General features: G+C 46.3%; 1 protein-coding gene across 4 annotated transcripts in view; it reads left to right on the top strand.

Annotated features, from left to right (window-relative positions):
- Window positions 1-10,367: 10,367 nt before the first annotated feature.
- Window positions 10,368-15,192, top strand: part of UBQLN1 (ubiquilin 1) — a 38,953-nt gene continuing 34,128 nt past the window's right edge. For 3 of the 4 annotated variants that reach the window (XM_030567159.1, XM_030567160.1, XM_030567158.1), the window contains exon 1: window positions 10,368-10,748. In XM_030567159.1, coding sequence (XP_030423019.1) covers window positions 10,587-10,748 — 162 coding nt within the window. In that variant the 5' untranslated portion in view covers window positions 10,368-10,586. The remainder of the gene's footprint in view (window positions 10,749-15,192) is intronic. The other variant, XM_030567157.1, reaches the window with a different exon arrangement.

Here is a 15,192-nt window from a genome sequence, read left to right as displayed (position 1 = left end):
AACTATAGGCTAAGCAAGTGCAGAATGGTGGTAGAATGTGCTTTTGGACGTTCGAAAGTTCACTGGCACAGTTTACTGACTTACTTAGATCTCTGTACAACGAATATTCCAATTGTAATTGTTGCTTGTTGTGTGCTGCACAATATCTGTGAGAGTAAGGGGGAGACATTTATGGCGGGGTAGGAGGTTGAGGCAACTCACCTGGCGGCCAGTTTTGCACAGCCAGACAACAGAGTGATTGGAAGAGCGCAGCAGAGTGCTGCGCATCAGAGAAGCTTTGAAAGCCAGTTTCATGACTGGCCAGGGTACAGTGTGATAGTTGTTTGTTTCTCTTGAAGTTACCCACCCCCTATATATATGAAAGGAAATAAAGTCTAAATTGTTTAAGAACGGTTCTTTATTATTTGTTGCACAACACATTGAGAGAAATCAGAAGGCAGACTGGGGGAGGCAGGGTTGGGTTAGGGGGGTAGAGGAGGGGGAAGGAAGGACAGGTCAAGAAACCAAATCAAAAGTTCACATATGCTAGTTTTCTGCTGCTTGGGCGATCCTCTGGGGTTGAGTGTGTGGGGCCCCGTAGCCTCCCCCTCGTGTTCTTGGGCGTCTGGGTGAGGAGGCTATGGAACTTGGGAAGGAGGAAGGGCGGTTATACAGGGGCTGCAGCGGCAGTCTGTGTGCTTGCTGCCTTTCCTGCATTAGATCCCCATACAGCGGAGCACGTCAGTTTGCTCCCCCATGAGCTTGACCATAGCGTCCTGCCTGCTCTCATCGTGCACATCCCTCCTCTCTTCGTGTTCCTGTAATGCTTTACAGGACTCCACAATTGTTTGCCTCCATGCATTCAGCTGGGCCCTATCAGTGTGGGAGGACTGCATGAGCTCGGCGAACATGTCTTCCTGAGTGTTTTTTTTTTTTTCCACCTTCTAATCTGAACCAGCCTTTGGGACGGAGTAGATTGGGGCTGCGTTGAAACATTTGCACCGGCCGGAGGAGAAAAAGGGAGGGAAGTACTTTAAAATATACATTTCAGAGAACAAAGGGGACACTTTAGTATGAGTAAGCCCTCAGACACAGCCGGGCAACAGAATTCAGCCTTCAGTCAGCCTAGGGGCATGCGGGGTTCTGGTTCTTCTACATTCATTTCAGTGTTTTCAAACTGCTGGTACTCCTTTCCTATAGCAAGCAATGCCTGGTGGGTTTGCCATAAAGGAGGGCCTGCGGGCTCTCTGGGATGATCACTTCACACAACACGCACACACGCATGGCTCCGGTCAGGCTCTTGCTCACCAGAAGTACCTTCTCCAGGATCATGGTCCAGGAGTCTGCCCTGGGAGTTGGGGGAGGCTATTGGCTCCAGTGTTAAGCATAGTTCCTGGCTAGGGCGGGGAATGGACTCCTCACTTGCCGCCTGTGCACTGTCATCGTCCTCCTCTTCATCCTCCAGTGACTCTTCCTCCTCGCAACTCCCCCTTGCAGGTGTCCACGGACAGTGGTGGGGTAGTGGTGGCATCACCTACCATAATTGCATGGAACTCACGGTAGAAGCGGAATGTATAGGGGTGTGACCCAGAGCGCCCGTTTGCCTCCCTGGCTTTTTGGTATGCTTGCCTGAACTCCTTGATTTTTGTACAACACTGCTCTGTGTTTCCTGCCAGACCCTCCTTGTGGGTGAATATGCCCCCCCACCCCTTCAGAAGGAGGTGATGATTAAAAATGGCTATGCAAATTGCTTTAAATAAACAGTCACACCTGCGGACCCTGGCCTTGTGCGTGCCCCGGAATTCCCCACACTGGAGCAGCGCCGCTACGAGCCCTCAAGGACAAGGCTGGAGGGTCCGGAACTGTCCATAGCAGAAGGGATATAAGCATTGATGCTTGCTTGTTGGAAGGCATGCATTTAGTAATGTGTAAAAGCTGGGAAGCTTATTATACCTTGGCAATAAAACCAGTTATACTTATGCACCTGATACGGCTTCATTGAGTGTATCCGAGCCCCCCTCACCATTTGGCTGGACACTGGGTAAACTCATAAATTGTCCGCCATCTTTAACACACACAGAGAGAGAGAGAGATGCACAGCTGTTTGCTCCCCAGGTATTAATTACTTACTCTGGGTTAAGTAATAAGGAAAATGATTTTATTAAGTATAAAAAGTAGGATTTAAGTGGTTCCAAGTAATAACAGACAGAACAAAGTAAGTCATCATGCAAAATGAAAGAAAACACACAAGTCTAAGCCTAATACATTAAGAAACTGATTGCAGATAAAATCTCACCCCCCGAGGTGTTCCAATAAGCTTCTTTCACAGACTGGACTCCTTCCTAGTCTGTGTCCAGCAGTCACGCCCACACCTGTAGTTACTGTCCTTTGTTCCAGTTTCTTTCAGGCATCTCTTTAGGGTGGAGGTGCCATCTCTTGAGCCAGCTGAAGAAAAAATGTAGGAGTTTCCAGGGCCTTTTATATTCTCTCTCTTGTGGGCAGAAACCCCTTTGTTCTTCTGTGCAAAATAACAGCAACAAAATGGAATTTATAGTCACCAGGCAAGTCATATGTCTATGAATGATTCAGCTCTTTGCAGGACCAATGCCGTTGTTTACATGTTAGTTTGAACATTCCCAGGAAAGCTCAGATTTGGATTGGCACCTCCAAAAGTCAGTTAAGTGTTTGATAGGACTATTCTCAGTAAGTGCCCATTCTCAAGAGCTGACCAAATGCTTCACTGAGGCTACTTAGAATCAAACACATTGAGATACAAGTACATAGCCACTATTCATAAGTTCAAATACCAAAATGATACACACATACAGCATAATCATAAACTGAAAATTACAACCTTTCCATAGACACCCCTCTTGACCTCCTCTTTACAAGACCAAGTGCAACCATAGGACCCTGGTTGCAACAATGATCTGTACGGTCACAGTTCATGTCAATAACGTCACAGTTTCCTTAAAAGAAAAGTCAGATCCCACTTAATCAAAATGCAGTATTCTTACTTCATGACCAACTAATCCTTGTCATGGGCTCAATGCTGCATGGTGCGGAGCGTTCTAGCCCTGATGCAGCAAAGCACTATGCTTAAGTGCCTTACTGGGTTAGAGCCACAGTGTTCCACAGTGTGCAGCACTGAGCCCATATCAGTAGTAATAATACATGATAGTTGCTATCCAGTTAGCATATTAGTTTATTGTTGTAAGCTTAACTTCTTTAACAGAGTCTACAGTATCCTTCAAGATAGAGCTGCATTCTTTGTCAACAGCAGGAGTCTTAAATGCTTATTTTGTTATTTAGCAACAGGTAAACTGTATGTGATAAATGGAATCCCTAAAAGGTGACCTACAAAGGGAAAATTGGTTTTGACCCTCTGGTGCTCCATTTTGTATAAACAAGGCCATAAAGGTGGGGGGGGGTCCTAGTTTTTTTTTATCTTAAATAGTAGGAATGTTAAGTGGTTTTCCTTGGTTTTGCTGGAGCACTCCTTGGAGGTCTCAGATGTGGAGTGTGGTCAAATGTCTGAGTGGATCTTAAATTGCTGTAACTTTACATCTTCTTTCAGCCCAATGTAATTACACTAGCCAAGGTCTTGTCAAAATCGCATCAGTTTAACTAAAGGTGTGATTTTAAATTTAGTTAAACTGGTTCAAAACCCTATGTGGATACTCTGTTCAGTTTAAACCTGGCTCAGTTCTTACCCAGTTAAACTAAATAGACACTGCTTAAACTGAATTCAGAGTGTCTATACAGGAGTTTGTATCTGTTCAATTAAAATAGCTTTCAAACTGATTTAAAGTTAAACTGGTATAATTCTGAATATACCTATAATTTACTAGGCAGTGCTGTGAATTTAACATAGTTTAGAACTTCTGATTCAACTTTAAAATTAAATTTAAGTTCTAAAGTCTTAATCAGAAAGGGAAAGACAGAAAAGAAAAGGGAGAAGGTGGAGAAATGGATAAAACACTTGCTACCTGAGACATAAATCTGAAAAGTCCTTTTAATTAAAATCAGAAGATGTAATTTTTAGTTATGTTTTGTTTTCCTTTGGGACTATTTATAAGTGATGTAATGCGTTTTATATCAATTTTAAAAATCACTTTTCTCCTAAGTGTTAGCTATTTTATAAACACAGACAGGACACTTTAGGGAGTGTATCACTGCTTCGTTGGTGGCTGGAATACTCGACCGTCAGCCAGGCATTTACCAGTGCAACCAAAGAGCAGCAATATCCTAACACAGTTCAAACAATGTATCTTGTTGGGTTAAATAAAACGATACATTAAAATCAGTTTAACAAAAACTATTCAAAATCTTTGCACAAACACTTGTAGTCAGAAATTGATGCAGAAAAACTAGCTGAAAAAGGGAAAGGACAAGGAGCCGGTGAGGGGCAGGGCAAGAAGAAAAAGAACAAAGTGGAGAAGGGGAGTGTGAGTTGAAAGAACATTGTCAATATATTCTTAAATTTAAAATAAAAAATCTACTTCCCCTTACTAATATCTGTACTGCAGCTGGGAGGTGTAATTCTTAGTTTTGGTAGATGTACACATGACAGCTCTGCGTGATCTGACATACTAAAAATAGCAATGTGCCACAACAGCTCACACTGCCACCCAAATACAATCCTGTTTTTGAGATCCTGGTTATGTGCTCAGAAGGCTCCACAGTGCTGCTATGACCACATTACCATTTTTAGCATGTCAGCTTGAGCAAAGCTAGTGTGTGTACATTTACCCAACTTGGGAATTATACCTTCTGGATACAGTGCGTCCATAGCTTGTAGAGGGCAGAAACTAGAACAGTTGTAAAAATCATATGTTTAGGGTTAGTTTCGCTTTTTGGTTCTCATATGCTGCTGGCTAAAAGGTGTGAGATGAGTTCATACCAGTGTAGTTTAATGTCTCTGAACAAATATCTTGTTTTCTTGTCCCCTGAGAAAATGGCAAGGAAAAAGATGTTGAAACTCGACAAACTGACTCTTCCTTATCATCTCGACTGAAAGGAGTAGGTGAATCAAGAAACCTTAATTTCTTGATGAACTTTTCCCACACCCTTGACTAATTCTATGATGAAGACCCTCTCTAGTGCATTAGTAAGTCATTTTCCACAACAAGGCTGCAGTAAATTACTTGTTCCCATTTTCTTAAATGTTCTCATTGAATCAAGGAATTAGTGATCTGCCTCATTCAAGCAGAAAATTTATAAAAGGGCTGTTCCAAAGAATGTGGAATTGTGTAATTCTTAATATTTGTAAGAATATATTATGTTGTGACACCCCCAATTGTACAAAGGCTTTGTAGCTGGGATTCAATTATATGTAAAACATAGACTAGCTCCTGAGTTACCTCAACTTATATATCTCTAGCCTGTGGACTGCAAATGAAATTCAGCTCCCCAATCTGATGCTTGATTTCTGTATAAAATGCTGTTTCAAGACTGCTGGAATTGTTACAGTTCAGAGTGAACAACATCTGTATTTCCACTGCTCCACCAAGAACACCCATTCTCAGGCTGTCAGCACCTTAGCTGTTGCCTCTCTTTGGTGGAGATCCACATCTCTGCCTTCTGATCATATTTCCAGGATGCACAGTTCACTGCCTTTACTATGTATTTCCTGGCACAGTCTGCTTAAACAGACCTGCTTGCTTTCTTTTCAGAGACTGGCAACAGAAGTGCTATAGATATGTTACGACACAATTCCTCCTATACCTTAACAATGGTATTGCTGTGGATGCTTCTGTTATAGTTCTGCAGCCTTTTAAAATGGTGAATGTTTATAACAAAGTGATCCTGAGTAAAAGATTCCAGGATTGGCAGCTGAGTGGACTGAGGCCTGGTCTACACTACGCGTTTCAACCGATTTTAGCAGCATTAAACCCATTTAACGTTGTACCCGTCCACACTATGAGGCCCTTTATATCGATATAAAAGGCTCTTTAAATTGGTTTCTGTACTCCTCCCCGACGAGAGGAGTAGCGCTAAAATCGGTATTACCATATCGGATTAGGGTTAGTGTGGCCGCAAATCGACGGTATTGGCCTCCGGGCGGAATCCCACAGTGCACCACTGTGACCGCTCTGGACAGCAATCTGAACTTGGATGCAGTGACCAGGTAAACAGGAAAAGCCCCGTGAAATTTTGATTTTCATTTCCTGTTTGCCCAGCGTGGAGATGTGATCAGCACGGGTGGCAATGCAGGCCCAAATCCAAAAAGAGCTCCAGCATGGACTGTACGGGAGATACTGGATCTGATCGCTGTATGGGGAAATAAATCTGTTCTATCAGAGCTCCGTTACAGAAGATGAAATGCCAAAGCATTTGAAAAAAAAATCTACAGGCTCCACAGTGCTGCGTGACAAGTGTAACGGGAAGCCAGAGCCTCAAATGGACGCTCATGGAGGGAGGGAGGGGGTACTGAGGACTCCAGCTATTCTACAATCCCCAGCAGTCTCCGAAAAGTATTTGCATTCTTGGCTGAGCTCCCAATGCCTGTAGGTTCAAACACATTGTCCACCGTGGTTCAGGGTATATCTCGTCAATTTACTCTCTCCCCCCAGCACGTGAAAGAAAAGGGAAAGAAATCATTTCTTGACTTATTTCGGTGTCACCCTATGTCTACTGAGTGCTGGTGGTAGACGCGATACTGCAGCAGTAAAGAGCAGTATCCCTCCCCGGTGGCAGATGGTACAATATGACTGCTATCTGTTGTCATCATCAGCCCATGCTTGATAACTGCTGAATACCCCTGGCTGGCCTCAGGGACGCCTGGATAAAAATAGGAATGATTCCTGGTCATTCCCAGTAGATGGGACAGAACGGCTGGTAACTGTCCTCATCATAGCAACTGGGGGCTGAGCTCCATCAGCCCCCTCCCTTTCCCATGTAAAGAAAAAGTCCAGGCAGTACAGAATCATCATAGCAGCGGCATGCTGGGCTCGTCTCCCCCGCACCACTTAATGTCCTGCCTGGACTGTCATAGCATCGGGAGGCTGCCTCCCCCTCATTTTATCTCACTAACAAGTCACTGTTTCTTATTCCTGCATTCTTTATAACTTCATGACACAAATGGGGACACTGCCACGGTAGCCCAGGAAGGTTGGGGGAGGAGGGAAGCAACAGGTGGGGTTGTTGCAGGGGCACCCCCCCGTGAATGGCATGCAGCTCATCATTTCTGTGGGATCTGACACGGAGCAGATGTGCTCTCTGATACACTGCTTCTCTAGTACATTTGCCTCATATTCTAGGCAGGACTGACTCTATTTTTAGAAACCATAAAGGAGGGATTGACTCGGGGAGTCATTCCCAGTTTTGCTTTTGCACCCCTGACTGATCTCAGCCAGGGGCACCCATGATAGCAGCAGACAGCACAGAAGGACAGATAACCGTCATCTCATTGCCAAATTACACTGGCAGCAGACGGTACAGAACGACTGGTAACCATCTCTGCTATCATGCAAAAGCAAATGAATGCTGCTGTGTAGCGCTGGAGTATCACCTCTGTCCGCGGCATCCAGTACACATACGGTGACTGTAAAAAAAAAAAAAAAATAAAAAAAAAAAAGCTGAACAGGCTCCATGGTTGCCGTGCTATGGCGTCTGCCAGGGCAATCCAGGGAAAAAGGGCGCGAAATGATTGTCTGCCGTTGCTTTCCCGGAGGAAGGAATGAGCGACGACATTTACCCAGAACCACCCGTGACAATGATTTTTGCCCCATCAGCCACTGGGCTCTCAAGCCAGAATTCTAAGGGGCGAGGGAGACTGCGGGAACTATGGGATAGCTACGGAATAGCTACCCACAGTGCAACGCTCCGGAAATCAACGCTAGCCTCGGACCATGGACGCACACCGCCGAATTAATGTACTTAGTGTGGCTGCGTGCATTCGACTTTACACAATCTGTTTTATAAAACCGGTTTATGTAAAATTGGAATTATCCCGTAGTGTAGACATACCCAAAGTAGTTGAGCTCTAAGGAAATCCCCACAAGGAAAGAGGTGAAGGAATCCTCACTGCCAGCCTTGGAGTGGCAGGGGAGCTGAGGCTGTACTAATCCTATGGCTTTAGCACACTTTAAATGTGTACAGAATTTCCTATATAGCAGGAGATCCTCCTCTTACCCTGTTCCTTTGCATTAGAGCATAGGGTGTGACTGCCACTCCATACCAAGGAAAGGAACAAGCACTCTGTAATTCTGCTGTTATGCAGGCCTGCACCAATTTTGCTGGCAAGACACCACAGGAGTAGTAGAGGCAGGGAACAGGATTTGCCCTTCACTCTGATCTTCTGGGTATGTGACTAATTTGTGGGAGTGTTGTAGGCACAGACGCTGCCCGAGGCAAGCAACAGTGTTTCGTGCCCGGAGTGCTTAGCGCCAATAAACACACCAGGGTGGGGAAGCAAAACACAAGTTTATTTGAACTCAAAGCGGTGCGGGGAGACTTGGCACACCTCAGATCCAGCACATCTAATACAAGCAGTTTACCATTTTATACTTTAGCTAAACCCGTCCCTTCTTTTCTCCCTCCCCCTTTTCCCCCCTCGTAGCAGTCACATCAAGCAGATACACTAAACAGTTAATTAAAACTGGAGACTACAAGTCTATCTTGTTAGGTCCACTCCTTTGAATTACGACCTTGTCCTTTCTTCTTTGTGAACCGTTATCTCCTCTCCCTCGGCCAAAAGTATGCAGGCCTCATTAGTTCTGCCTTATACTGGTTTGAGCTGTATGGCAACTGATAACGGATGATGTTGCATCTGGCCTTTTCTATTTATTGGCCTGTTAGGTCAATTAGAGTTTAAACATGGAGGGACTTTTGCTCATCTGAGGCCTAAACAGGGAGATTTCATGTCCTTATTGCCTTTTACCTTTTAAGTTACTTAGGGTTATGCTTTGTGACACCAACAGGAGTGTAGTGATATAAATTCCATAATCCTGCCATACTATTATGTCTAGTTTTGCCATCCAGTAAATTCTTCTGCTGACTGACAGCTCTACTTGGGTTATTAACAAGGTTTGAACCCAGAATCTTCATCTATACTTGGCACATCTCTTCCAGTAGGGGTAACAGGTAGTGAAACTAGGGTATTATGTTGTATACAGGCGAACTGGAAGAGGGGATATGACCAATTTTACCAATGGGTTATATAGCTGTTTATGCCTATGAGACAGCAGTGGAATGGTGGGTAACAATTTCCTAGGATTCTATTCCTGGGGCTGGGAGCAGAGTGGAGTCTAAAGGTTACAGACAGCACAACCAAGCAGATAACTTGGCAGGTGTTCTGGAAAGCACTGTGGCAAAGTAGATATTACATTGAGTATGCCAGATTGTAGATCTGCACTCTATACTAAGCAGATCCATCTGGATCTTTTGTAACCTCCCAGGTATCACTAGAACAATAGTTTTCAACCTGGGGTCCACAGATTATATTGAAGGGGTCTGTGAAAGGTGGTAGTTATGACAGATCAGTGGTTTTCAACTGGGGGTCTACAGACTAGGTCTAAGATTGCCCAAGGGGTACATTCCTCCATTTGAAATTTTTTAGGGGTCTGCAAATGAAAAGCGGTTGAAAGTGACTGATCTATGGCAAGGGAGCTGGGGTGAGCACTACTTATACCCCCTAGGTTCTGAGACCCTGTCTGTCACACACACCTGGCAATGTACCAGTTCTGGAGGAGAGTGGGGCGGGTGCTGTGACAAAGCTGACATGCATGTGTCAGGTGAAATGCATGACACCATGACCTAGCAGCTCTACATAAAGGGGACACAGTTTCACTCACTGGGGCGGGTGGGCTGTACCTTGTGCTTAACCTTACTTGTGCCGAGTCGGGCATGAAGCCCACTCACACGGCCTGGAGCGCAGCTATCATGTGGCCCCTTGCTGTGCACCATGCAAGCTGCAGCGTGAAACCAGGTCGCCTGGCTGCTTCAGAAGCCTCAGCAATGAACAAGTCCTGGTCACGGGAGCACTGCGCGTGCTGCGCTCGGAGTGGCCGGGGCACCACGGACCCTCTGGCCCCACCCGGTGACAGCGGAGCACGAGGAGAGAGGGGGGCAGGACCCTCCTGGGCTCGAACCAAGACACTCAGAACCTACTGAGGACTCGCTCTCAGGCGCTCAAGCGGAAGGCAAAAGGCCGCACATGCGCACTAGGCAAAGCGAACGCACACACCATCGCTCTAACCTGGTCGCGTGACAAGCGCAGGCGCACTGGTTATGCATGGAAACCGGAAGGAGTCTCACGGCGGGTAACCTAGAGCCTTCCGTTGATGGTATGTTTGCGCACGGCCAGCAAGTCGATACTGCGCGTGCGCACTGCGCAACAGCCGTTGCACATGCGCTTGGCTGACCTGTGCGCTCCACGGCAGGCGAGACAACATCCCTTTCTAGTAACTTCCCTCATTCGCAACGTCATCAGTGCGCGCCGCGCCTGAGATGGGTTGTTTCCGTTTAACTCTCCGGGAGTGAGAGTGTCGCGAGTGTTTCCCGGTGTCGGCGCGCGAGAGGCAGCGGCGGTGAGGGGCTGGGTTTACGTAGCGTGCCCCGCGTGGCGAGAGCGAGACCTCGAGTAAGCGGCCCCCTCCTCCGCCATGGCCGAGAGCGGAGAGAATCCCCACGGGGCCCGCAGCTCCCCGGACTCCCCCGCCCCGGGAGGCGCCGCCTCTTCGGAGCCGCGGATCATCAAAGTCACCGTGAAAACCCCCAAAGAGAAGGAGGAGTTCGCGGTATCCGAGACCAGCAACGTGCGGCAGGTGAGTGGGGCGGGCCCGGGAGGCCGCGCCGGTAGCAGCGACGGGGGGGAGGTGGGTGAGGCCGCGCAGCTTCCTGCTCCCGGCTGAGCATCCGAGCCCTGGGGAGCCGCAGCCGCCCCGCTCCCGTGGGGAGAGGCTGAGGTTGGCAGCGCTCTCCCTCCGCCGAGCCCAGCCGCAGTGCGGGGGCCTCCTAATCAAGCCAGAGCCCTTCCGGGTGACGAAGCAGCGCCCCGCTGTGTTACCCTGTGCGCTGCCGCTGCCTGCCCTGGCCCGAGTATTGCCCGCTATAGTACAGCTAGCGCTGTTACCGGCCGCCTCGCCCTCGGGCTCAGCGCCTGCTTCTGTAGTCCCGTCGGCGAGAGGAGCTGAGTGGCTTTAGCTCTCATACTGTGAGCTGAGCCTAAGCCCAGCCACCTGAGCGGTGCTAACAGCGGGAGCCTGGGCCTCGAACTGACATGCAGATTGATACAGGCGTAGCTTAGTTAGGGTGTGTGCATGTGATGTCTTCACCCTAAAAAGAGTCTTACTGCTTAACATTATGTTGATAAGGATGCTGCCAGTGAAATGCAGCCATAGCTGCGTGGGAATGTGCTGGTGCCATTACACAGTAGTTTCTCCATGTCTAACGATCATGAGCTGCTAGGGTCTTTTTCTGTGTTCTAGTGGAAATCAATTTGTTTCTTTGCACCTTGGGTTCATGGGGAAGAATGCCACCTATTGAATCAACACCATTTCCCCTGATACTTAAGTCTCTTGTTGGAGACCTTCCATCCAAGTATGGACCAGGCCTGATTCTATTTAGCTTAGGAGAACCCTGAAGTTCTGTGGCTGTAGGTTGTAGGATATTGACAGTTAAACTGTAAAGCAACTAGCTGTAGAGTAGAAGTTTTCCTGCCAGTGGATGATACAGATTTTGCCACACTAACAGAGCTACAAAAACCAAAGAAATGTTGCTGATGAGAGTTTGCTTTATGCTCTTATTAAAAAGTGCTTAATTTTTGCGCATCACTTGAGCATTCAGTGTATGCAACTTAAATTTACTGCCATAATGTCTTCAACCAAAGCAGTAGCCTTCTTTTCTAAGCCTTTGCAACTCGGTGTTTTGGAACACACCCAATGTGTAGAAAATTTTGCCAGCTGGCTGATGGTCGTAACTTCCTAGCCAGATAAGGATATAAAGGACAAGATGGGAGCTCCAGTAGCAAGACCTAGGATCAACAATCTGGTTAGAAGCACATTCTCTTGCTGCTACTAGGAAGGAGTAAGATGTTGAAATTTCTACCAAGGTATTCATTCCCTTTGGGCCCTGCTCAGGAATTTGATTTTGTTTTTTTAGACCAGTTTCTGACTACTAGGTCAGAATTTTCATTACAGTCTTCCTCATGGCTGCTTTGCCTGTTAGGGATCATCTGTGCTACAGAGTTAAGTCACCTTAACTACATCTTTCAGAGTTGTGAAAAATTTAATTCCCTGTGCAGTATAATTAAGATGACTTAAACCGTGGTGTAGAAACTGCTAGGTTGATAGAAGAATTCTTCTGTCAACCTAACTACTGCTCGTCAGAGTTGGATTTACTACAGCAATGGAAGAACCCCTTCCATCTCCGTAATATTTGTCTATGCTGCAGCAGCAGCAGCATTTCTAGCGTAGACATACCTTTAGCTTCTCCAGAGCCTTCAGACTGCTATAGTGGGGTAGGCTCTTTGCTACTGCCTGTGGACTTTTCTTACGGTAGGCAAAATTTCAGTGTGTTTTGATACTTCTGGCTGCTTTCCGAAGCAGCAGCTGTGTGAAATTGACAATTTTTTCATTTCCCCCTTGACCTGAGAGTTCTGAATAGCAGTAGTGAAACTGATTAGTCTTATTTCACTCTTTTGCCAAAAGTTTCAACAGTAGAACTGAGATATTCAAAGCCATTTCAGGGATGTAGACAAATCTTTCGCTGTAATATGTCTCTTTTCTCCTAGATGGCTTTGAGGATTTCACTGTTTGTGGGCTACAAATAACAACTCTGCATCATTTTACTTCTGGAAATTTGTGTTTTAAGGTTCTTATATTCTGTATAGGAACTAGTTTAGGTCTCTCACTTGCCATGAAAAGCTTTACACTTGCAAATGGATTTTCCAAGCCCTGCTTAGGTACATAGTAATGGGTTCATTATAAGTATCTGGGTAGACCAATGTACTTATGCATGACTTTTATCATTAAATATCATTCCTTGGATCTATACATGAAATGCATGTACCATAGATATAGGAATTGGCTGCCTTTTAAAAATGTGATATTTTAATGGAGATGCACTCTCTGCTAGTAGACAGCTGTCTTGTTATAAGCTAGTTAATAGAGAAATGAAATATTTTCCAAAAATAAACACAAGTTTTGGACTTCAAGTGATTTACAGAATATATATATATACATAAATTGCAAATACTTAAGCAAATTAGTTAAAATTAGATGCTACTTTTACCTGATAAGGCCTTGGGTGAGATGCTGGCCCCATTGAAATCAATGGCAAAAGCTACCATAGACTTAAGTGGGGCCAGGATTTCATCTCTGCAATAGTTGATGCCCCTGCCAACAGCTGAGAAGATGTAAGGTCTGAAGCTCCTGTAATACTATAGATATTAGCAGCTCTTGCTATACATTCACATTAACCTGTTGTTGATGCTCACTGTCAGCAGTGGATGTAGTTGAACCAGAGCTAAAAATGGATTAATTTCAAGTGTAGACAGGATCAAATAGTTTTGAACACCAGTTCAGTTGCATCTGTTGCCGACACATAGGGCTTGTCTACATCACAAAGTTGCAGCGCTGGTGAGGGGGTTACAGCGCTGCAACTTAGGAGGTGTACACATCTGCAGGGCATCACCAGCGCTGCAACTCCCTGTTTGCAGCGCTGGCCATACTCCCGTTTTGTCTCGGGTGTAGAGGATCCAGCGCTGGTGATCCAGTGCTGGTAATCAAGTGTAGACACTTACCAGCGCTTTTCTTGACCTCCGTGGAATAAGCAGGTATCCCAGCATATCTGAGGAAGCCTCTGGTAATCAAGCTGGTCTCCTTCCCCGGTTTGCTCTCGTGTTCCCCGAACCCCGAGCAAGCAGGTCTCCTTCTCTGCGGTTTGCAGGGTGGTTCGGGGAACGCGAGAGCAAACCGCAGCGAAGCTGGTCTCCTTCCCCGGTTTGCTCTCTCGTTCCCCGAACCCCGAACAAGCAGGTCTCCTTCCCTGCGGTTTGCAGGTTGGTTCGGGGAACGCGAGAGCAAACCGCGGCGAAGCTGGTCTCCTTCCCCGGTTTGCTCTCGCGTTCCCCGAACCCCGAGCACGCAGGTCTCCTTCCCTGCGGTTTGCAGGGTGGTTTGGGGAACGCAAGAGCAAACCGCGGCGAAGCTGGTCTCCTTCCCCGGTTTGCTCTCGCGTTCCCCGAACAAGCAGGTCTCCTTCCCTGCGGTTTGCAGGGGGGTTCGGGGAACGCGAGAGCAAACCGCGGCAAAGCTGGTCTCCTTCCCCGGTTTGCTCTCGCGTTCCCCGAACCCCCCTTGAAGCCGCCCAACAGCGCTGCAGTATGGCCACATCTAACACCACTTGCAGCGCTGGTTGCTGTAAGTGTGGCCACTCTGCAGCGCTGGCCCTATACAGCTGTACTAATACAGCTGTAACAACCAGCGCTGCAAAATTTTAGATGTAGACATACCCATAGTCAACAATGGGTCCTTTTGCTAGTGTAGGAAGAGACAATGATGTCCTCCATAGCTGCAGGAAAGACATAGAAATAAGGCGAAGGTCTGAACTTGTGTGGGCAGATACAATAGCCTTTCAGTTCACCTTAAACTGTATATCTGTAACCAGCATAATGCCTTAGTCATTTGAGATTTTATTTTTGAAGTTCATTCTAAGAAAAGTGTACTGCACAGTGAGTTCCAGAATAGAACAATGTGGCAGCACCCAAGGTTGTGAGACATCTCACCATCAACTGTCCTTAGTGTGAGGAAGTCTTGTTTGTGCTTGCAGTGTGGTGGGTCAGTTCCCTGAAATCACCAGCCTCTGGCAGCACAAACACTGACTTCCAGACCTCGCTCTGTCTGTACAGGTAGTGAGTGATAGGCACACACTAACCCCCATCCTCAGAGCATTTCTTGCAATGTGTCCAGCCCCTTATCCACTGAAGACTCATCGAATTACCACAACACTTAGATATATCCATAGTGAAAACAAGAATAAGTTTTATAATCAAAGAACAAAGATTCAAGTTATCCTAAGAATACACATGGTTACATGAAAAACAAAATCATAACATGCTTTTTAGAAACTAAACTTAACTATCAAGTTATCCTCTTACCTGAAGAAGATTCTCACCTGAAGTTCTCTCCAGTGTTTTCAACTGAGCCTGGTTGAGATCCCACTTTCATGAAGCAAATTCACTGTCTACTTTACTTACTAGGTGAGGGA

Source organism: Gopherus evgoodei, chromosome 6 (genome assembly GCF_007399415.2).
Source record: "Gopherus evgoodei ecotype Sinaloan lineage chromosome 6, rGopEvg1_v1.p, whole genome shotgun sequence".
Classification (NCBI taxonomy): domain Eukaryota; kingdom Metazoa; phylum Chordata; order Testudines; family Testudinidae; genus Gopherus; species Gopherus evgoodei.
This window is presented reverse-complemented; position numbering and strand designations above follow the sequence as displayed.